We start from the raw sequence: 25,000 nt of genomic DNA on the forward strand, positions 1-25,000 counted from the left end.
TTACATAATTTAGATTAAATATTGTTCCTTCATCCTTATGTAGCTGGAGTCTTTATTTCCATACAGCCAATCAATCTTTGCATAAAGCGATCGATCGTGTCGTTCTATCAGCAGCAGAGCAGACGGTCACACTGAGCCTGACTGCATCCTGCTACTCAGACTCTGAACAACAACCCACATCAGCTTCCTGCTAAAGTCTCCTTCTGATCTAACTTACAGACATGAACACACATGTTGTCCTGCAGCTTGTTGAACGAGCCACCAAACAAACCTTCACCGCTAACGCCAGTTAGCAGCTAGATGCTAATTAGCTGCTCAGCTGCAGCACATTAAACAGCATGTTAATATACCTGCAAATGTCACTTCACACGACACACCGACACACTGAGACAAGAAGGAGCATTTCTGATATTATGCTCGTGTGTGTGTGTGTGTGTGTGTGTGTGTGTGTGTATATATGTGTGTGTGTGTGTGTGTGTGTGTGTGTGTGTGTGTGTGTGTGTGTTCCGTTGAAGACCATCTTTCATCTGAGAAGTTTGTCTTTTTTGTTATCTTTTCACCCTTTCACTTTACTGTCGATGCGTGACAACACACACAAACACACACACTCTCTCACACACACACACACACACACACACTCTCTCACACACACACACACACACACACACACTCAGCTCGATGCCCTTCAGCGCAGCAGTGTGTTTTTTCCTGCGTCAAAATTGATGGCAACTGCAAAGTGTGTGTGTGTGTGTGTGTGTGTGTGTGTGTGTGTGTGTGTGTGTGTGTGTGTGTGTGTGTGTGTGTGTGTGTGTGGACAGTCTGTCATCTGTCTTCCCTCGCTCTCCCCCTCCCTCCCCCTCCCTCCCCCTCCCTCCCTTGCTCCCTCTCTCGGATTGGTCGGTCTCTCTGTTGCCCCTGAAGTTGCTCAACATGTTTCTTCTTCGTGTGTTTTCCTTCAGTCACGTTAAACCTATTTAACTGCTCCAATCGATCAGCTGATCAATACGACACACGACTCTCTGCGTGGTTTTTAAAATCATAAAATCTGGAATGTGTGAAGACTAAAGGAGTGAAGAGCGGGAGGAAGTCAGCTGGAACAGAATCTGAATCTGTGAGATATTTAACGGCTCATATATTTAAAAAGCAGAACTAATGTGGAAATTTACAACCTCAATTACAGTAAAACGTTCAAACACTCGACTGTTTCATCTCCAGTTTAGTTTCACTTCACCACCTTAACAACCTGCCGCCCAACCTCAGCAGATCAACCCCTTAATACCACCTTAACAACCTGCTGCCCAACCTCAGCAGATCCACCCCTTAATACCACCTTAACAACCTGCTGCCCAACCTCAGCAGATCCATCCCTTAATACCACCTTAACAACCTGCCACCCAACCTCAGCAGATCAACCCCTTAATACCACCTTAACAACCTGCTGCCCAACCTCAGCAGATCAACCCCTTAATACCACCTTAACAACCTGCTGCCCAACCTCAGCAGATCCCCCCCTTAATACCACCTTAACAACCTGCTGCCCAACCTCAGCAGATCAACCCCTTAATACCACCTTAACAACCTGCTGCCCAACCTCAGCAGATCAACCCCTTAATACCACCTTAACAGAGAAACCTCTGTCATACCACCTTAAATCAGAAATAAGACACAGAATAATCCGCGTATACCACCTTAACAGAGAAATACAGTCTGAAAATTCATCATACCACCTTTAATGAGAAAAACATTCTAATGGAGCCATACCACCTTAACACAGATGAAAAACACCTAAAAATCCTACTCATACCACCTTAAGAGGCCAAGTCCACAGAGTCAGTTCTAAATACAACAGCAGTGTGTGTGTGTGTGTGTGTGTGTGTGTGTGTGTGTGTGTGTGTGTGTGTGCATCAACACACCACCTTGAGCCAAGAGACAGAGAGAGAGAGAGAGAGAGAGAGAGAGTTTTCTTCTTCAGGTTTATTTTCCCGTTTTAAAAGAAGAAGAAGAAGAAGAAGGAGTTTGACCTCCAGAGCATCTCAGACAGATTATTCAGTATTGAAGTTGATCCACATTCATCTGATGTCACGTCCTTGTGCGTTCAGCTCATGTTGGATTTTATGTTTCCTGCTGGTTTCAAGATAAGTTGAGATTTTTGAAAACGCGTCCAAACAGTTTGTGTGAAGTTTGAAGGTCACGGCCGCCGAAAATAAGCAGAAAATAACACGAAACCAAACTGAAAAACATCTGTTTCTCATCATGTAACATCCACAGAGATGCACCTGTTTGACGATGCGTTCAGGGACACACCGACATCTGAGAGTCCACATCGTGTAGAGAAAAAAACGTTGACATGAATCTGGTTGTTTCTTGTCTCCGCAGGAAGTTGGCGAAGAAAAGGAAGGAAACTCTGAGCTCCAGACAGGAAATGACTCTGATGGTCAACAACTCGCAGCACACAACGATGGTGGACACGCACACGCACACGCACACGCTGAACGGACGCAGTGAGTACACAGTCTGAGAGGAATAAAACTAAAAGATTTGAGACAAGAAACACAAAGCATGAGACGAGACAACAAGTGTGAGATGAGAAGATGAGATGAGGCGAGATTAGAGACACAGAAGAAGACAAATCTGTCCGTCAGTCAGACTCCTGCAGTCTGTCTTTAATGTTGCAGACAGACAGAAACACAACACACACGAATAAATAATCTCATCTTTATCTCTGAGAGGCGTTCGACTTCCTCCAGTAAAACACAGTTTCTGCTCTTTGTTCTCCTGCGTCGGAGCTGAAACAGGTTTAATATTCATAGATGAGGGAGATGATGTGTGTGACTGCAGGTGATATGACCGAATGTTTTATCATGAAGGGACGAACTGTCAGAGAGGCAGCCGGAGGGGGGAGAGAGCCGGATGATGGAGGGATGACGGAGGTGTAGAGGACAGAGGAGTCGACCTTCCCTCCGGCTTTCACCTCCTCTGAGCTCCTCGGCAGACTGGCTGTCTTCTTCTTCTTCTGCTTCTTTATTCTGCTGCTTATTGTTTCTTCTGTTTTCTTTTTTCCCGCCTGATCAAACGAGTCGTTTCCTCTTTAATCACGTTTCGATTAAATGATTTCATGAGAAACTCTGCCGATGACGTAACCGTCGCGTATGTTCATGTTCTGAAACAATTATCTCAGTTTTTGTTTTTCATTTTGGCGTTACCCATGATCCTCTGCTGCTGTTGCTATGGAGACGAAGGTGTGCAGTTGTAAACAACACGCAGCGCCGTCACTGAATCCACAAGATTTATTCAGATCAGTTTTCTCAACCGTGTTTGAAGCTCTGTGATTAGATGTTTCTAACCGCAATGCATCTTGGGAGACGTAGTCGACCTCTCTCCTTCAGTTTATATAGAATAATAATAATAATCTTTATTTAAAAAACAAAACAAATGTTACAAAGTACTGGTATCATACTGGTATCATACTGGTATCGTCCTGGTATCATACTGGTATCATACTGGTATCGTCCTGGTATCGTACTGGTATCATACTGGTATCATACTGGTATCGTCCTGGTATCATACTGGTATCGTCCTGGTATCGTCCTGGTATCGTACTGGTATCGTACTGGTATCGTCCTGGTATCGTACTGGTATCGTACTGGTATCGTACTGGTATCGTCCTGGTATCGTCCTGGTATCGTACTGGTATCGTACTGGTATCGTCCTGGTATCATACTGGTATCATACTGGTATCGTCCTGGTCTCATACTGGTATCGTCCTGGTATCGTCCTGGTCTCATACTGGTATCGTCCTGGTATCGTACTGGTATCGTCCTGGTATCGTCCTGGTATCGTCCTGGTATCGTACTGGTATCGTACTGGTATCGTCCTGGTATCGTCCTGGTATCGTCCTGGTATCGTACTGGTATCGTCCTGGTATCGTACTGGTATCGTCCTGGTATCGTACTGGTATCGTACTGGTATCGTCCTGGTTCTAACTGAAGACATAAAGAGGCTCAGTCACTTCCTGAAACAGCTGTCTGTGTGTTTGTTTCTCCGTCCAGCTGTGTCGTCTCCGTCCTCCTTCACCCTGAAGACAAACACCATCAGCACCACCGTCCCCAACTCCTACTACCCAGGTAACCCAGCGCTGCACCCGTCAGACCAACACTTTATCAGGACGTCAATAAATCCTGATCTTTATAAAAGAATTAAAAGCACCACAACACAATCTGTCATCTGCAGCAGATTGTTGTCATAAAATAAAAATCTGAATTAATAACTGAAAATACATGTTTGTATTATTATTGGCACATCTCTCATTAAATAAGATGACACTTTATTGATAAACCTTTCAAACACTTGTTGTGTTGACACTTGTCAAAACAACATATGAAACTACAACTCAACCAACCTGTTGTTCTTATACTTGGTACCAAATGTCCACAAAATTAACCCTTAAATACCTGCAAATTACTCTGGAAATGTTCAGGAAATAAATATGAAATGAACAGACCAGTAAAATCAACATGTTTATTTATGTTTGTAGCTGAACTGAAGACCTGAAACGTGTCTGAATCCTCAACAACTGTTCTGAACCATCGATGAAACGTTTCAGACGTTTTTTCAAGCAAAAATGCAAAATATTCTGGTTTCAGCATCTCAAACGAGCTGCTGACATGTAGGGAGCTGACTCTTCTTCTTCTTCTTCTTCTTTTCTCTTTCCTTTTTCCTGTCTGTCTGTCTGTCTGTCTGTCTGTCTGTCTGTCTGTCTGTCTGTCTGTCTGCTGCTGATGTGTCGTGATGGCAGATCCCTTCGTACCGACCGCCATTCTGGGTGAGACACTTTTCCTTGTCTTCCTCTATAGGGCAGAAAACAAACCTGCGCAGGTTGACAGACAGGAAGTAGACAGACAGGAAGTAGACAGGTGAGACAGAGAAGAGAGAGACAGGTGAAAGGACAGAGATGAGGATGGAGAGAATGAAGGAAGAGAGAGTGATATTCTGGCTTCCATCCATCCCTGCTTGCTTCTCGTTCAGCTGCTTTTGGTTCTTTAGGTTTTTTCATTTTTTCTTTTATTTTAATTTCTAATTTTAATTTTTTTCAAAATCCTCCATCATTATTTATATTTATTTTATTTAATTAATGTTATTGATTATTTGTTTTGTACGTGTACCTTTTAGATTGTTTTATTTTTTACTTTAATAATTAATTTTCGTTACCATTTAAATATTTTACTATAAATTAAGTTTACTCTTTTTTAAATGTTCTGTTTTTTATTTTTCACATTTATTTTATTTATGTTTTATTTATTTAGTGCTTTACTTTGTTTTATTTTTCCTATAAGATTTTAATTACTTTGTCACTTTATTTATTTTTATTTTCTTTTTAAATCTTTAATACATTTTTATTTATTTGGGTTTTCTGTTATTTAGTTTTTTTTATTTTCGTAATAATTAATTGAATTAATTTTTTATTTATTCTTTACATTTTGGTTATTTACCTGTTTGTTTTTGTTCCTGGAAACGACGGTGGGCTTCACTCCATCCCCGCATCCACAACATTCCTGCGTGTCGTGTTGACGTCACGTCTGTCTGTGACCTCCAACCTCTGCATGGACACAACACGCCCACGTGGACTGGGGGGAGCAAACATAAATATAAAAAACAGAACAACAGAGGAGTCAGTCAGAGGTCCTGCTAGCTGCCTGTCTCACTCTCTGGCCGTCTTGGTTGGGATTGTTGGATGTTTTTTTTTTTGGATTTTCAGATTTTCATAGTTTTTAAATGCGAAACAAGTAGGAAGCTAATAAAAAGAAATCATGAAGGCTGTGCTAGTTCTCCCTGCGGCCTCCGTTCAAAAGTCTCAGTCTGTAAAATATTAGAAAACAGTGAAACTGTTGGTTACCAGACAGACAAGCAGCAAATATTTATGTCAGTTAAGTTGCAACAAGTGAATTTTTTTGTCTTTTTTAACTTAAAAACTGAGTCAAACAATTACTTGAAAACCAAAATTGTTTTATTTTCTGTTGATCAATTTATTATTAATTAAATTGTTGTTTCAAGCTCGAACCGAAAGCTGAGATCAGAACAAATTCAGCTCAATTTTCACTCAATTTTGCCAACAAATTTCATGTAGGACACCCCGACGAAAAGTATTTCCTGCCTAGTTGGACATCTCCTTCAAGCATTCACAAATGTAGAAACAATTCAAAATAAAATCAATAAAAAAATGTGATTAAAAAAATTTTAAAAACACAAGACAAAGACATGATATTAGGCTTTGTCAGTAGTTGAGTGTCAAACTGGAACAACTACAGCCTGGTGGACTAACGTTGTCGTTAACTGTTCAGACTAATCGACTCTCAGAATGAAAAGAAAAACAAGTAACTTTTCCTTGATTATATTTTCATAAAGTTAATTATCTGTTAATCAATTAATCCTTAAACAGGTAAAAATTATAAGAGGTTTGGTGAGACACGTCACATTCGACCCTACAGAGGTCAAACACCAGCCAGTCAGAACAGGAGACTGTTGGACAAACAGAAGCATCTCAGTTAACTTTGACTCAGCACTTATACAATAATAATAAGTGTAAAAATAGATTTATACTCTAAAATAAAGACCATGGGCCCTATCTTACACCTGGCACAAAGTGTCTTTGCTAGTTTAAGACAGATGCAATAGTCATTTTCCTGTCCAGCGCCCACGTTTTTTAAATAGCAAATACACTTCAGACTGTGTGCTTATATCATTACAATAGAGCCTAAACTGTTGATGTTTATTTTGCTGGTAGAAAGTGAAAAATCTTTTTTTCATACCAAACAAACATGTCTCTTTTATCTTTTCTAAAAAACAGTAAGCTACCAGTTTAGGCTAAACTTAGATGCTAACTGCTATTCTAAATGTGCTGCTAGGCTAGGAGTGATGCTAGCTTAATGTCCAAACATAGAAAGGGGAACACTAAAAGCATACTGTCGCATAAATCCTGTTTCAACTCTCTCCTCAGGCTAGCTAAACTCTCCTCAGGCCAGATGTTCTGACGTTAGCCGAGTCCTACACTCAGGGTACAGTGAGCCAGGTTAGCCAGGTTAGCCTAGACGCTAGCTATTACAAGTTCAAATAGAACCACTGCATTGCTAGAAGCTAGTTCTTGTATGAGTCATGCTAGCTGTGTGTTAGCAGTAGACTAGCTTCATTCCAGGCTAAAGCTAAAGCTAAAGTTGTTGCTTAAACCCTGTCTCCTCTTTCTTCTTCTTCTCTTCTATCTTTCTCTATGTAAAGTGCCCATTAATGGTAAGTGGTTAATTTGGGGCCAAATGGGGGGACTCATGTTGGGGGGGGTTTCTGTCACCACTGCGCATGAAGCCACACCCACCACCTGCTGTGATGTCATCAGTTAGCTTGACAATGCCCCCCTTTTTTACTCCTTTGTGAAATTGTGACATCACAATCCCCACCTCCTCCCGCCATTTCATCTCAAACCAATCAGGTGTCAGCTCTTTCCACTCTCTGATTGGTTGCCATTGTTGTCATAATTGTCTCATCTGTCCTTCTCCATACAATGACAAACCGCCACGTTCATCACATTGCCCATCACACGGCCTCTCCTCGCCCTCGCCATGATTGGTTGGGCTGTTTGGGATAGACAGTTTCTGATTGGTCAGTCAGCCCCCAGGCTAGCCAATAAGAACAGAAATAGAGAGTGTAGAGGAAGGTATGTTCGCCAAGTCTTTGTTGAAATGTTCGTGTCAGAGTCCTGGACGTGTGGAGGGTCAAAGGTCGATAAAAACCAGTTTATCAAAGGTTTGTTTTGTTCCAGGACTCTGAACTCTGCTCTTTTCACACTGCAGCTACAAGCACCTGGACCACATCTGGACCAGTACTAAACCGTCCTGTACTGGATCTGGACCAGCCCCTGGTCGCTATGATTAATTGGGATTGAGATGTGTTTGTCAGATTATTGATTTGTGATCGATATGTATGGCAGCAGTGTGAAAAGAAACCAGCGCCAGTCACCACAAACCGCTCTCCAGTCATGTGATTTGATGTCATGTAATGTGTGCCAATTCATCTGTTGTCATGGTAACAACATGGTAGTCGTGGACGTGGACCAGGGCTTGTTGGATCATTTCTTGTCAATAATAATCTTTATTTTAAATGTTTGCTTGTGAGAAGAGGAACAGATTATTGATGAAACAGCAGGGAGGAAATTCTGTTAGTCATGAAATCCAAAACCTTAAAGCAGGCAGATGCTGTGTGTTTTTATTAATCTTGTACGTAGCACACTGCATGTTTTAATCAGCACACAGACCTCTAGCAAAATACCCAGATTCATAAAGCTCTGACACCAACAAATCTCTTATCAAACCTTCAATCTCTTTTTTTACTTGCAAAGATCACTGTACAAAGCTCTCAGGCTTCTCACTGCTTTTGGCAACTTTTGGCAGAAGATAATATTTCCTAAAGTGCAGGTTGACGTCTTTAAATATCTTCTTTGGATGAACAAAACCCCCAAAACTATTCAACTAACATCACATAAAACAAAGAAAAGCAACAAATTCACACAACTGGGAAGCTGTAACTGTAGGGAATGTTTTGTGTTTTTGCTGAAAAAATGATGATTAAATGATCAAAAAAACGTTTAAATGATCAAAATAGTTGATATTTAATTTACTGTATGTGTGGACTGTAAATGACTGAGCAGTGTCACGTCAGTTTCAGTTATTATATCAATAATTCAAGATAATCAACTTGATAGTTATAAATAGGGATCTTTAGTATTTGTTCAACAATAAGGAGTAAAGTTGATAGGCTCCATCTGTTGTGTCAGTGTGGCACATTACTTTTTTTCCAAGTATTTAAATGCAAAACTTCTGCTTATTTAATGAGATTATTGTTTAAAAAAACATCTTTGAGGAAAAGGAAATTCAGTTTGCTGAGAGCTTTGAATTAGAGTCAGAACAGAGTTAGATGTGTAAATAACCGTGTCATCTGCATACAACCAAACAGAACAATACAAAGACTTCTGTGGAAACACACTGATGACAATTATGAAGACAAATCATAAAATACCAATAACTTTAGTTTATTGAGAAGACAAGATATTATTTAAACATTTGATATCTTTGATATTTTCAGGTTGGAGATGGAGAGCATTAGTTAGACTGACATTAAAAACTGTTAAAGATCTCAGTGGATTCTTGAGTTTTAGTTCTTTATAACAATGTTAAACCTGCAAACGTTGTGAGCTAATTACAGATCAGAAATCAGATGAGCAGACTTGGATTCCACAGTTTATAACAGATGTTTTGTTTCTAACCTGCCAGTAATGCTTACTCACATTAAACACCTCATGACAGCCGGTCTGGTGGAAATTTGGCCATATTCTAAAATAACTTGAGGACGAACGAATCAGGGTGAAAAATCAAACAGTGTCTGCCCAGCATTAAGATTTTAGAAACTAAAAATCAACTAAGTCTGACTTTAATCAAAACATTTTTGACCCAAATTTAGCTGAAAGAAATACATTCAAGCCCAAATTTGACATTATGATGAGTCTAATTATATTTTTGGATCCCTCATGACAAATACTAGACTGTGGCTCTGGATCAGTTTTACCAGCGTGAACAAGTCTGGATTCTGACCCGGGTCAGTCTGGTCCTGTCCATTCCACGTCCACATGTCATGTGACTCCTGTCCAACATGTACATTCATCATATCAGCATCACATGGTGTCTGAGTTACTGTCTACCACCACAATCTGACCGTTTCATCGTATTTTCTCTTCATATTCTGTCTTCTGTTCTTCTTCCTCTTCCTCCTCCTCCAGACGACAGTCAAACTATGACCAGTGAAACCAGTAGTCTGGTCCAGTCCCACTATAAGCAGCGGGAGTCAGAGCGGGAAGCGTTGCCCTATCAGACAGGTCAGCTGCACCCGGCCATCCGAGTGGCCGACCTGCTGCAGCACATCACCCAGATGAAATGCGCCGAAGGCTACGGCTTCAAGGAGGAGTACGAGGTGAGGACGGCAAACACACACAGATTAACATCACACACTCATATTTTCATACTACAAATCCCAAAATGTTATCTTAGCACGTTGTTGATGTTGTGAAACTCACCTGTTGGTGATAAAGTGCCCATACCTGTGGGGGCGGAGCTACAGAGGAGAGATAGTGTAAAGGCCGTTTACATGGAGCACAAAACATATCACTGAATCAGACACAACACATACAATGTTTTCACCTGTGATCGGAGTTTCAGCCAATCAACAAAAAGCAAAATAAAAACAGCTGTTGTGAGGAACTTTATAGAAATTGTCTTAAATTTGTGTCACACTAGACATAAATACTTTTTATGGGATAATTTTGCCAGTAATTTTTATTTATTCTATGTAAAAGGACCTTTAAGCTGCTGCAGTGAAATTTAGAAGCAGCAGTGCTGACAGAGTTGATGGAAAGGTGCAAACTAAGATTTGGCAAGACGTGACTACTGGAGTTGAAAAAATGTTGGAAAAAGTTAAAAGATAATCTGCAAAAACACTCAGCAGTCAAACAGTCAAACTTATGTGATTAAAGACAGAAGTCTGTCTGCATGTTGTATCCGAACACACCTTCAGACTCTGATGTCTAATGGATGAGGAAACAGCCAGGTCTTTAAGACTAAAGTAGTAATATTAAGTAGCAATTATCAAATTTATCATAATAATTACAAAGGGAGTTACACAGCTTCATGGCTGCTTGTGGTTGATACGTTGTTAGTATGTTGGTACTACATACTACAGTTTGTAATACCAACATACTAACAACTCTCCTAGTCACTTTCAATGACTGTCAGGGAGTTGGGAGGCAGCTAGGGTGTTACTAGGTGGTTGCTAGGCTGTTACTAGTTGGTTGCTAAGGTGTTACTAGGTGGTTGCTAGGCTGTTACTAGGTGGTTGCTAGGGTGTTACTAGGTGGTTGCTAGGCTGTTACTAGGTGGTTGCTAGTGTTACTAGGTGGTTGCTAGGCTGTTACTAGGTGGTTGCTAAGGTGTTACTAGGTTGTTGCTGGGCTGTTACCAGGTGGTTGCTAGGGTATTACCAGGTGGTTGCTAGGCTGTTACTAGGTGGTTGCTAGGGTGTTACTAGGTGGTTGCTAGGCTGTTACTAGGTGGTTGCTAAGGTGTTACTAGGTTGTTGCTGGGCTGTTACCAGGTGGTTGCTAGGGTATTACCAGGTGGTTGCTAGGCTGTTACTAGGTGGTTGCTAGGGTGTTACTAGGTGGTTGCTAGGCTGTTACTAAGTGGTTGCTAAGGTGTTACTAGGTTGTTGCTAGGCTGTTACCAGGTGATTGCTGGGTTGTTACTAGGTGGTTGCTAGGGTGTTACTAGGTGGTAGCTAGGGTGTTACTAGGTGGTTGCTAGGCTGTTACGAGGTGGTAGCTAGGGTGTTACCAGATGGTTACCAGGGTGTTACTAGGTGGTTGCTAGGGTGTTACTAGGTGGTTGCTGGGGTGTTACTAGGTGGTTGCTAGGCTGTTACTAGGTGGTAGCTAGGGTGTTACCAGGTGGTTACCAGGGTGTTACTAGGTGGTTGCTAGGGTGTTACTAGGTGGTTGCTAGGGTGTTACTAGGTGGTAGCTAGGGTGTTACTAGGTGGTAGCTAGGGTGTTACTAGAGCAACTATTTTGATAATGAAGTGAACATTATTACATGATGTACGTTATTAAAACGTTACAGTACACTCGTAAACTGAAGATCTTTGGATTTTTGACTGTTGATCAGACAAAACAAGACGTCACCATGACGACATTTTATATTATATTGAAATAAAGGTTAGTTGCAGCTCCATCGTTTTGTTTTTCAAAGATAATTAACCAGCAGTGTTTGAAAACCAGAAGGTTTAAAAACTGTTGTTTTACAGAAACTGTCACAGATCGATTAGCTGTCAAATCATTTTATAGTTCATTGATCTTCAGAAAACAATAAAAACGTCCATCACAGTTTCTCAGAGTCTAAGATGAAAACACAAAGATATTCAGTTTACAGAGAAAACAGAGGTTTGAATCAATAAATCACTCATACAGCCAATCAACCATTTAAAATGTTGTTGATTTATTTTTTGTTCATTCAAGTTATCATGTTATAGATTAATCGTTTCAGTTTCAATCACTAATCAATGGCAGCAGCAGTGAAAACAGTAAACACATCAGTACTGTTCACTAACAGCAGAGTGTGTGTGTGTGTGTGTGTGTGTGTGTGCATAACATGTTTACCCATTTTCATCACAAGAAACTTACTAATGGATGTTACTTACCTGAACACACACACACACACACACACTCATACACACACACACATAGACATACATTATAGATCTTTCCCCCCAGCTAATGGGCCAAAACAGGGAATAGCTTGTGTGTGTGTGTGTGTATGAGTGTGTGTGTGTGTGTGTGTGTGTGTATGAGTGTGCATGTGTGTGTGTGTATGAGTGTGCATGTGTGTGTGTGTATGACTGTGCATGTGTGTGTGTGTGTGTATGAGTGTGCATGTGTGTATGTGTGTGTGTATGAGTGTGCATGTGTGTGTATGAGTGTGCATGTGTGTGTGTGTGTGTGTGTGTGTGTATGAGTGTGCATGTGTGTGTGTGTGTGTGTTCAGGTCTGGCTGCCTGCTAGCGGGCTGCCCTCAGGGCTAATCCATTATACATACTGAGTACACACACACACACGCTCAGAGTATTTTCACCCTCCATTTGCAGAAAGTTAGCAGTGAGGAGTCCTTCCAGTGTTTCTGTCTGTTTAATGACAGCGACCACGACTGCAAACTGGAATCACTCCCAGTATGTTCCCATTAACACCAGTATCAGATTGATGGTTTTATTTAATGGGTAATAATCAGCTAATAACTTGAGAAGATTCCTGCAAAGAACCATGTAAATACATTTATGCTAAAGACTTCAACACAGTTGTTTATATTAAATGAATAATATATGAAATAAATAACAAACGATTTAATTAATAATAATACATTCATAAAATAGATCATAAATTATATATAATATAACTGTGATGTTGTAAAATAATCCAATAATTTAAATCCCATTTTTATAAAATGTTATTTAATCCTGAATCCTTTTATTCAGTTGATTGCAGCTGTTATTCATTATTCATGTATTTGCTCATTTTTTTATTTAAATCTGATTGAATTTGTGCACAAAGACGTTCAACATTAGAAAAACAAATGTAGCTAAATCACAGTAAAATAATAATGAGGGAGAGAAAAGATACTGCAAAATTAAAAAAAAGAAAAATAAAAAGAATTCAATATAAAATATTTACATTTATATCCAGCAGTTTTTGTTTTAAAATGTTGTTTTTTCTTACTGACAGTAAAAGTATTTGTGTATCATTAAAGACACACAGAGTCATGTGAAGTACTGCAGTAAAAGTACATAAGTATTATGAGCTTGATGTAGTTAAAGTACTGCAGTAAAAGTACATAAGTATTATGAGCTTGATGTAGTTAAAGTACTGCAGTAAAAGTACATAAGTATTATGAGCTTGATGTAGTTAAAGTACTGCAGTATTATTATTATATATGACATCATTAGATTATTAATAAATAGTATTTATGACAGATATTAGCAGGTTGGGTTGATGGATAGTTCGATGACACCGCAAGTGGTGTCACTTTTTTAAAAACCGTAACTACGATTGGTCGTGGTGTTAACTGTAGCCATGACGACGAAGGTTGCGTAACTTTGAGGAAGTAACTTCAACCCAAACCAGATGTTAACCACGGCGCCGTGACATCATACAACGTCATTATAGTTCTACTCAGGTTAAGTTGAATCTTGTCTTGGAGCAGTTCATCGTTATTCATTCATTGAACTAAACTTTGTGTCTATTTTACCTGTAATTATTTCTTTTAATTTACCAGTTTACAAGGTTCTTCTCAGGAAGTTTCTTTCTTCATTCTGAGTTTATGGAAGAGTTTTTTCCTGTGTTTTGTTTGTTAAACAGGTGTAGAAATAGAAATGTAAAGAATAAACCTGCACACGAGGAAACAGACTCCTCTTAGTTCCACGTTAACTTCAAATAAATAAACTGATGATACGAGTCTTCATGGAAACATACTGGTTTATTTCACGACTCCTCTCGTTTATACTCGTTTTCCTGGAAAGTAATTTTCAGGTTTTGAAGGACTGAGAGGATGCTGCAGGTTCAGTTCAGTTGTTTTAGTTGATGTGTACAAACTCATTACATTTGGGTTCATACATATCAGTTCTTTAACAGACAGGAAACGCTCAGTTTACAGAGTGTCAAACTACATATCAGCACATGAGGTTGTTTTGTAAAAGCTCTCTAACATCTGAACATGAAAATATATCAAGTCTGATTAACAACCACATATGAACCCAGTTATGATGAGTTTGTATTCACCAACTAAACCAACTTAACATGTTTTCATTTTTTCTTCATTTCTACCAAATTGCACCACCGTCTGTTAAATACCTGCAAATTACTCCGGAAACTTCTATAAAATGAAGGGAAAACATGAATAAAACCCAGTTTGAAATGTTTTTGATGAAAGTTCTTTTAAAATGAGATGTTTGTTGCTTTTGGTTTGTTTGCAGTTTGTAATGTAGACGATCGATCACTGACGGACTGTATATATCGCTATTAGCATGATGGATTCATTGATCAATAAGTTCATGAGCACCTGTTTTACACACTGATCAGTTTCTGTTTGAACATGTGAGCAGTCAATAATTGATACTAATTAATACTAAATCATGTACGCTACATTCTGAATATCTATGGAAGAAGATTAGAGCCACATGAAAAACTAACGACTGACTGTTGGAATAACGATGTCGTCACAACGTTCAGTGTCGAGTCGCATTTATTTTAAACAAATGTCAGAATTCCAAGAAAAAGAATGAAGAAAGTGAAGATTTTTCTTGTGGTTTGAATCATTTTCTGTGGATGATAAAGCAGTGGTTTGATGATGAACTGATGTTTAAAGCTGCAGTAATCAGCTGATAATAACGAGCAGACAACCAGCTGAGTGCCCCACTGATCATTGTTATCTCCCTGATCCCCTCCATGCTTCCCCTTTACTAATTAATCTGATTGGACAGCTTAACGAGGTAAGACGCCTTCTTGGTTTTCAGATTGTCAACATCCTTGTGTTCTTGTCAACTAGATTAGAGACTAGCTGGAAGCTAACGCCCAACACACACATTAGCACTGTAGCTAAATGTCATGTTTCTGTTCACGTCCTAACAGCCAGACCAGCATGTTTGTTTGACCAATAACATTCCACACCGTGCTGTTTGACTGATGTCTTTTTGGACCAATAGCGTTTGAGAAAAAGCAGGAAGGAGCCTCCGTCTGACTACAGACAGGAAGTAGAAATTTAAATGTACAAACCACAGACTGTATACCAAGATGGACGACGCGTCTCCACTTCCTGCCGCTGTGCAAAAGTGAAGCCAAAACATCTCCTTTCCAGGAGCGGCCATCTTGCTTGTTTGATGTCATTCGGAGCCGGAGTCGGGCCGCCGCCTCCATCATGACATCACACCCCTTTGACAAACATCAGTGTGATAAGAACCACCTAAAATAACACGGAGGGGGCGGGACTTATGACCTGTACCGCAGCAGCCAGCAGGGGGGGCGATCCAGATGTTTTGGCTTCACTGTTGGGGAGTTGCCATGACGTCCATCTTTATATACAGTCAATGGTACAAATCAACACAAGCTTGATGAATTATTTATTATCAGTGAGTAAGTATTGATAAGTTCAGATTTGTGTCTTTCATTTAAAATCTGTGAATCTTTCATTTTTCAACATTTGGCTTCATCCCTCAGATTAAAACAGTGATTAATGTTGAACACACGTTTTCCAAACTAAAGCTCGTTCTAATCGACTCTGGTTAAACTGACATGTCACAGTTTGTTATTGATCGTTAATAACTTGTGTATCTCTTGAACGTCATCTGCACATCGTTTTGTACAAGAAACAGTAAATCTGTGACAGTTTGAAGCTTGTTGTGTGTAACACTGGCTCACAGTAACAGACTGATGCTGCTGTATCGACCCAAAAACATCCCAGATTGAACCTTAGTGTGAACGTGTCACCAGGCTAGCCAAAGCTAGCATACAGCGCTAACATGACATTTTGAAAAATTACTTTTATTTGTTTTTAATGTAACTGTAAAACAGACATTCAAGATATTTGAGAAAAGCAACTTAGTTTCACTAAACTAGAATCAATAGTGATCAGTGATCAATCAGTGATCAATCAGTGATTGATCACTGATCACCTGCTGGCAGATAACACCTGACCGGCGTACCTGACACCCGACGGCTGTCCGTCACTGTGCTGATGTTTGGTGATGAAGGTGTTGAACGTTCATCAGCTCGTCGCCGTGGTTACCTTCTCCACGTCTGTGTCACATGTTGCTGCTCTCAGAGGCGACGTTCACGTTTCACACTGAAGTGAAGTCGGCAGGCGAGTTTCTGAGACGTCTCGTTGTCGGAGGTTTTATTCTGATGATGCAGGAATTCCTGGAAGCTTCAAACCGTCTCCAGACAGCAAAAAAATCCCCCAAAAATCATTTTGTGCTGCAAAATGTAGCTTCTCATCGACTCCTCTGTAATCATGTCAGTATTATATCTGTGTTTGATGCTGCAGGAATGACACAGGTCGTAGAGGACATGACCTCTGACCTTTGACATGAAAGCAGGAGGTTGTTGGTGGTTACAGGGGACAGCTAGCATTAGCATTAGCGTCTGAAGCCTCGTTTCAAACACACACAGACAGAGCGGAGTCGCTGCCAGCAGTCATTACTTCATCTCTTCCTCCAATTCTTTTTTATTTTTTTCCTCCCTTTGTTCCTCGCTGTCAATCATGTGTGTGTGTGTGTGTGTGTGTGTGTGTGTGTGTGTGTGTGTGTGTGTGTGTGTGTGTGTGTGTGTGTGACATCGCTCACCTCTCAGTTTGATGGATGTCTGCAGCTGTTAGACTGCTGTCACACACACACACACACACACACACACACACACACACACGTCTGCAGGCATTTTAATGAGACGCTCAGAGCGACCCGGGAATCAGAGAGTGAGAGTTATCGGGAGAGAGAGACGGCAGACAGAGACGGAGACTGATGAATAGAAACGAAGAGAGAGACGAGATAGAGGGATAGATACAGGAAGTGATAGATGACAAGACAGAAGTAGAGATAGATAGAAATATAGAGATAGAGATGATTAAAAGAAATGGAAAGAGAGAGAGATAGAGGGATGGATACAGGAAGTGATAGATGATCAGCAGATAGAGAGAGAGAGATGGAGATTGTTAGAGATAAAGAGATGAAATGAAATGTTGTGAAAGACATGAACGAGCTCATCTGACTGATATTCAGCAGCATGAAGACGAAGAGATGAAGAACAGATCAAATAACTGTAAATAAATACACTAATAATATCACTGTTGGGTGACTTATTGACAGTCATATGAAATTATAATATTTAATGACATATTATAATTGTCCAGTGATGTAAAATCATAATATAATATTTTGTGGGTAATGAATCAAACTACACGTTGTTATTTGGAGCCGGTTTTAGACGCAACGAGCTCATATTTAACTTTAAAACGGTCACATGATTCATGAGGCTTCGTGCAGGAACGTTTGCTTATTTTTCTCTGATGTTTGTTGTTGCGCAAAGTCATAAAAGAGGAAAGTAAGAAAATCCTACAAACGCTCTAAAAACGCTCTGAACCGACCAACGCGAGGAGGTTCGATGCTGAGAGACGCCTCTGTGATGAGACGCGTCATGTGACAGTCGGCAGCTGATGTCACACCGTCAGCTGTTTGAAAATATGGTAAACAGTATAAAGTTTGTTTTAATTATGTGTTAATTTCAGTATCACATTTAACCTCATTATAATTATAGTTATTATAATTATGAGTCAGACAGTGAAGTTTTCCCAGTTCTCCCAGTAAAGAGAGGCAGAGATGATCATACGTGACTCTGCACCACACGTCAAGTTCATTCATATCTCAGATCCATCTGATACACGATCAATAAAAACATACGATCAATAACCAGTAAAGTTTAAGTGAATTATTAATGAAACGTTTGCAGCCGTGTCATAAACCAACAGTTCAATAAACTAAATAACTGGATGAAAGCAGGTAAAGTCTGATCACATGAGCAGTCATGTGACTCAGCTGTCTGCCGGGTCACATGATGAACCTCTGAGCTTTATTGACATCATCAGGTGGAGATCTTTCCTCTCAGCAGGGAAACAGAAGCTGAAGCTAAACGTTGGACTGTTGTTGTTTACCTGAAACCAGATGAGACTCTTCTCTCTATAAATGTGTCGACTCCGTTTGTTTTCAACTGATTCTGTATGTTGTGATTCATTATTAAATATTTGTTCTGGGCAGAGAGAGAACGTGTTGTCGGAGCAGTTTAACACTGTTTGAACAGTTAAAAAACAACCATCAGCTTCTCTCTGAGCCTCCGTCTCATAATTGGACTTAATCATCTGCTCTGACCGTAAAAACTCCCGCCGGTGTGCGTTCAGGAGCAGAAAATCAAACACATCTCTGCATTATTCATGAGCTCCGTCTGAATCTGCTTTAAAACAAACTCTCTCTGTTTCTTTCTGTCTTTCTGTCCTCAGAGCTTTTTCGAGGGACAGTCCGCTCCGTGGGACTCAGCCAAGAAGGACGAGAACCGCATGAAGAATCGCTACGGCAACATCATCGCCTGTACGTATCAGCAGCTGATATAAACACTGTGCAGAGCAGACGTCATCATTTATAATAGTGATGTAAAGTTTAATAATAAATATTAACATCAAGTTAATGTTGAACATTTATAGAACTGCAACAATGAAATTCTATTTTATAATCAAGTCATTGTTAAAGGCTTCGTTTTCTGCTTTTAGTGGTTTTCTGTTGTTTATTTCCTGTTCTGGTGTCGAGTGTTAAACGAGGTCAAAGGTCAGAAACTTGAGGTGAACATTTGTAGAAACCTGCAAGTCAAAAGTCAGTTTCTACCTGCTGATCTGTTCTGTAGCCTTGGTTGCTAAGGTGGTTGCTAAGGTGGTTGCTAAGGTGTTTCCATGTGTTGTTCAGCTCCAACATGTACGGATGGATTTGAGAAGTTGACATTTGGAGTAAAGAAGGAGAAGAAGAAGTGAAATCCTGCTACTATAGTTTGTTTACGTAGCCTCCGGAGCCGGAGGAAGCTTCCTGAAAGCTGACCAATCAGAACAGAGTGGGCTCATCAGGAGGCGGGGCCTTAAAGAGACAGGAGCTAAAACGGCCTGTTTCAGACAGAGGCTGAACTGAGGGGCTGCATAAAGGACCAGTAGAAGATAAATAAGGAGGTTTTATTCCAGTAGAGCCCCAGAATATAAATATAGAGGCTGGAAACAAACAACAGTAACTGAATAGCTTTTGGTTTTGAACTGTTTTGAACTTGTAACGTTATTTTATATACAAGACGACTGATCGATTAATCAATAATGAAAATAATTGTTGGTTGCAGCTCTGAATATTTAAAATCTCAACTTTCAGAAAACTGCAACTTGTCATCTGTTAAAACAGCGACGACTCATCAATAACTGGTAGAACTGGTTTTATGTAACCAGCAGCGCTGGTCATCATGGCGTCTCTGTGTGTCAGACTCACGTCAGCTTTAGTCTCAGAGCAGATGATCGTTTCAGAGCTCCGGGTCTCAGAAACTCATCATGAAGCTAATGTGCTAACGTCCCAGACAGCTAGCATCACACACACACACACACACACACACACACACACACACACACACACACACACACACACACACACTGTGTCCTCTGGGGGTGTGTTTATGTTAATGAGGTGTGATGAGCACGCTGAAAGCTACGGTGGCCTGCAGGGACACACTTCATATTCACACTACTTTATCTGACTCATAAACAAATCAGTCGATATGAAATCATCCGTTTATAACAAAACACTGTTCAATACTTTCTGATCAGCTGATCACATGACATCATCCACATCATCTTCATGACTGAAGCATCTTATCAACCGTCTTTACTCTAAATGTCTCCCGCTGATGTGAAGCAGCTGTTCATGCAGATGTTCACAGATGTTTGATGAGAATCAGAAAGATCATTTTTATAGAAAGATAACAGTTTTAACAGCATCAGGAGGCTTATCTCCACCCGGTTACTGCAGTTACTGTCAAATCAAGCGCACCTGCGGAGCACTAACCTGATACAACAGCTGCATGAGTCGCATGTTTTAATGCTGCTGTTCATCGTCTGAGACATAAAGAGTCACTCAGTCAGCTGATCGGGCCGCTCCAGCCAACAGGACTGATGTTTTACGGTGTGATGGTGCCGTGGTTGAGGTCTGGTCACGTTTAGGGATTGAAACATGGAAACAGGAAGTGAACAGCAAAACTATGAGAATGATTAAACTGTGTTTGAATGTTGCTGAGTTCACACAGCCGACTGTTTTAATTTACTTGATAGTGTAACATAAAGATTTTTATTAACTGAAACTAAATATTTAATCGTTATATTTAAAATGATTGTTAGACACACACACACACACACACACACACACACACACACACACACACACACAGATTCAGTTTGTTTCTATGATTGAGTTGAATGAATGTAATTAAGTGGTTATTGGTTTATTATTAGATCATTTATTCAGCACAAGCTAATTAGAGGTGATTATGTTCAGCTTCACCACGACAACAAGCAGACCAATTAACACTGATACTGTGTGTGTGTGTGTGTGTGTGTGTGTGTGTGTGTGTGTGTGTGTGTGTGTGTGTGTGTTTAGACGATCACTCTCGTGTGCGTCTGCAGCCTCAGGATGGAGAGAGCGGCTCCGACTACATCAACGCCAACTACGTCGACGTAAGTAACACACACACACAGTTTCTTTTTCTTAGTTACTTTCCTTTAAAGGTTGATCTGAAATGTCCCAGTCGACTCTGTTTCCATGGCAACAGTCGTCATCAGTGGGTGTTGGTGGTGTTGACTCTGTGTGTGTGTGTGTGTGCATTGTCACATGTATGTACAGTACATCATGTATGTCAAAGTATTCACTGCAGTCTTGGTGCCAAGAACGAGCGCGTCTCATGCCGTCGGCTGCCTGGTCGAAAGCTCGGCACACTTATGTTCTGTAATATTTTGTTACACTTTCCAAATACCAAAAGCGCGCTGGGCGCGCTGGGCACGCCTCCACGCGCTTTGCAGGCCGCACTCGACTGCGATCTGCGCCTGCGTGCTGCGTTCAGGAGATCAGACGCAGCAGCTGTTTGACAGATGTTTGGAGTCTGCTGAGACTGAAGGATTCACTGTGAATCCACATGATGCTTTTTGCTTTAACTTGCAGATGTGCAGAACCAACAACAAACTGTCTTAAAGGGTCATTCTGCTTTATTTCAAAAACGGACTCATTTGTATGAAAACTGAACATCACACCTTTCTGTACGCTCGGTGCAAAAAAACAAACTAATAGATATGAAGGAATAACATCACGAAAATATCATGTCATTTTATAGTTAATTGTTCAGAAGCTCTGTGTTTAAAATCAAACTTCCTTAATTGAAAGAAATCCTGGTTTTCTGGTAACTATATAACCTTGATTCTCTCTTCTTCTTCTTCTTCTTCTCTTTCCTTTTTTGTTGTCTTCTCTCAGGGCTACCACAGACCCAATCACTACATCGCTACTCAAGGTAAGAGCTGTAAAGCACACATGAACATATAAACTATCTGTGTTCTACAGGCTCAGGTGGATCAGTAGGCTGTTAGCCTAGCTTAGCACAAACACTGGAAGCAGGGGGAAACTGTTAGCCTAGCTTAGCACAAACACTGGAAGCAGGGGGAAACTGTTAGCCTAGCTTAGCACAAACACTGGAAGCAGGGGGAAACTGTTAGCCTAGCTTAGCACAAACACTGGAAGCAGGGGGAAACTGTTAGCCTAGCTTAGCACAAATACTGGAAGCAGGGGGAAACTGTTAGCCTAGCTTAGCACAAACACTGGAAGCAGGGGGAAACTGTTAGCCTAGCTTAGCACAAACTGGAAGCAGGTGGAAACTGTTAGCTTAGCTTAGCACAAACACTGGAAGCAGGGGGAAACTGTTAGCCTAGCTTAGCACAAACACTGGATTCAGGAGGAAACTGTTAGCCTAGCTTAGCACAAACACTGGAAGCAGGAGGAAACTGTTAGCCTAGCTTAGCACAAACACTGGAAGCAGGAGGAAACTGTTAGCCTAGCTTAGCACAAACACTGGATTCAGGAGGAAACTGTTAGCCTAGCTTAGCACAAACACTGGAAGCAAGAGGAAACTGTTAGCTTAGCTTAGCACAAACACTGGAAGCAGGAGGAAACTGTTAGCCAAGATAAAAAAATCCACTTTCAACAATTCCAAGTCTAATTTACATGAATGGTCCAGCTGTTATCATATGGAGAAACAGGAAGTACAAATATATAGTGAAATATTTCCAGCAGAACTCTGTAGTGATAAAACTCACCTGTGAGTGTTGCCACAGCAACCTAAACTGAAATCTGAAGGACCAGAAAGTTTTTACTTTTTATTTTGACTTACAGATATTTGGAGAATATTTGATTATACACACACACACACACACACACACACACACACACACACAATTCTGTAGTTCTATCTTTGTGAGGACACTCACTGATATAATGTGTTCCCCAACGCTGAACTGAACTTAAACCTGATTCAAACCTGAACCTTAAAACCACGTCTCAAACAGCCCTTAGAAGGTATGAGGACCACACAAAATGTCCTCACTTTACAAAATTTTTCTCACTTTACAAAAATGTTCCCACTTTACAAAATTTTTCTCACTGAACAAAAATGTCCTCACTTTACAAAAATGTTCCCACTTTACAAAAATGTTCCCACTTATCAAAAATGTCCCCACTTTACAAAAATGTTCCCACTTTACAAAAATGTTGACACTTCACAAAAATGTCCTCACTTTACAAAAATGTTCCCACTTTACAAAAATGTTCCCACTTTACAAAAATGTCGACACTTTACAAAAATGTTCCCACTTTACAAAAATGTCGACACTTTACAAAAATGTTCCCACTTTACAAAAATGTTCCCACTTTACAAAAATGTTCCCACTTTACACAAATGTTCCCACTTTACTAAAATGTTCCCACTTTAAAAACATGTTGTCACTTTACAAAATTTTTCCCACTTTACAAAAATGTTCCCACTTTACAAAAATGTTCCCACTTTACAAAAATGTCGACACTTTACAAAAATGTTCCCACTTTACAAAAATGTCGACACTTTACAAAAATGTTCCCACTTTACAAAAATGTCCTCACTTTACAAAAATGTTCCCACTTTACAAAAATGTTCCCACTTTACAAAAATGTCGACACTTTACAAAAATGTTCTCACTTTACAAAAATGTCGACACTTTACAAAAATGTTCCCACTTTAAAAACATGTTGTCACTTTACACAAATGTTCCCACTTTACAAAAATGTTCCCACTTTAAAAACATGTTGTCACTTTACAAAATTTTTCTCACTTTACAAAAATGTTCCCACTTTACAAAAATGTTCCCACTTTACAAAAATGTTCCCACTTTACAAAAATGTCCTCACTTTACAAAAATGTTCCCACTTTACAAAAATGTCCTCACTTTACAAAAATGTTCCCACTTTACAAAAATGTCCTCACTTTACAAAAATGTTCCCACTTTACAAAGATGTCGACACTTTACAAAAATGTCCTCACTTTACAAAAATGTTCCCACTTTACAAAAATGTCGACACTTTACAAAAATGTTCCCACTTTACAAAAATGTCGACACTTTACAAAAATGTTCCCACTTTACAAAAATGTTCCCACTTTACAAAAATGTCCTCACTTTACAAAAATGTCCTCACTTTACAAAGATGTCGACACTTTACAAAAATGTTCCCACTTTACAAAAATGTCGACACTTTACAAAAATGTTCCCACTTTACAAAAATGTTCCCACTTTACAAAAATGTTCCCACTTTACAAAAATGTCCTCACTTTACAAAAATGTTCCCACTTTACAAAAATGTCGACACTTTACAAAAATGTCGTCACTTTACAAAAATGTTCCCACTTTAAAAACATGTTGTCACTTTACAAAAATGTCCTCACTTTACAAAAATGTTCCCACTTTACAAAAATGTCCTCACTTTACAAAAATGTTCCCACTTTACAAAAATGTCTTCACTTTACAAAAATGTTCCCACTTTAAAAACATGTTGTCACTTTACAAAATTTTTCTCACTTTACAAAAATGTTCCCACTTTACAAAAATGTTCCCACTTTAAAAACATGTGGTCACTTTACAAAAATGTTCCCACTTTACAAAAATGTTGACACTTTACAAAAATGTCGACACTTTACAAAAATGTCCTCACTTTACAAAAATGTTCCCACTTTACACAAATGTTCCCACTTTACTAAAATGTCGACACTTTACAAAAATGTTCCCACTTCACAAAAATGTTCCCACTTTACACAAATGTTCCCACTTTAAAAACATGTGGTCACTTTAAAAACATGTGGTCACTTTACAAAAATGTTCCCACTTTACAAAAATGTCCTCACTTTACAAAAATGTTCCCACTTTACACAAATGTTCCCACTTTACAAAAATGTCTTCACTTTACAAAAATGTTCCCACTTTAAAAACATGTTGTCACTTTACAAAAATGTTCCCACTTTACAAAAATGTTCCCACTTTACAAAAATGTTCCCACTTTAAAAACATGTTGTCACTTTACAAAAATGTTCCCACTTTACACAAATGTTCCCACTTTACAAAATTTTTCTCACTTTACAAAAATGTTGTCACTTCAAAGGTCTGAAACTCAAAACTGGTGCTCACAAAGACACACTCAGCTCTGCAGGTAGAAATCCTCCTGAATAAACCTGAGAGTTTGTGCTAAC

At 39.7% G+C, this 25,000-nt stretch overlaps 1 protein-coding gene across 18 annotated transcripts in view; it reads left to right on the forward strand.

Moving 5' to 3' along the window:
- LOC122972227 (receptor-type tyrosine-protein phosphatase mu-like) overlaps nucleotides 1-25,000 on the forward strand; it is a 158,463-nt gene that overhangs the window by 117,817 nt on the left and 15,646 nt on the right. For 5 of the 18 annotated variants that reach the window (XM_044339160.1, XM_044339165.1, XM_044339169.1 and 2 more), the window contains 9 exons: nucleotides 2,377-2,501; nucleotides 4,050-4,124; nucleotides 4,796-4,822; nucleotides 7,270-7,281; nucleotides 9,818-10,008; nucleotides 15,115-15,123; nucleotides 18,675-18,762; nucleotides 20,848-20,924; nucleotides 21,712-21,748. In XM_044339160.1, the coding sequence (XP_044195095.1) occupies nucleotides 2,377-2,501; nucleotides 4,050-4,124; nucleotides 4,796-4,822; nucleotides 7,270-7,281; nucleotides 9,818-10,008; nucleotides 15,115-15,123; nucleotides 18,675-18,762; nucleotides 20,848-20,924; nucleotides 21,712-21,748 (641 nt within the window). The remainder of the gene's footprint in view (nucleotides 1-2,376; nucleotides 2,502-4,049; nucleotides 4,125-4,795; nucleotides 4,823-7,269; nucleotides 7,282-9,817; nucleotides 10,009-15,114; nucleotides 15,124-18,674; nucleotides 18,763-20,847; nucleotides 20,925-21,711; nucleotides 21,749-25,000) is intronic. The other 13 variants (XM_044339162.1, XM_044339167.1, XM_044339177.1 and 10 more) reach the window with 6 other exon arrangements.

This window comes from Thunnus albacares, chromosome 21 (genome assembly GCF_914725855.1).
Source record: "Thunnus albacares chromosome 21, fThuAlb1.1, whole genome shotgun sequence".
Classification (NCBI taxonomy): domain Eukaryota; kingdom Metazoa; phylum Chordata; class Actinopteri; order Scombriformes; family Scombridae; genus Thunnus; species Thunnus albacares.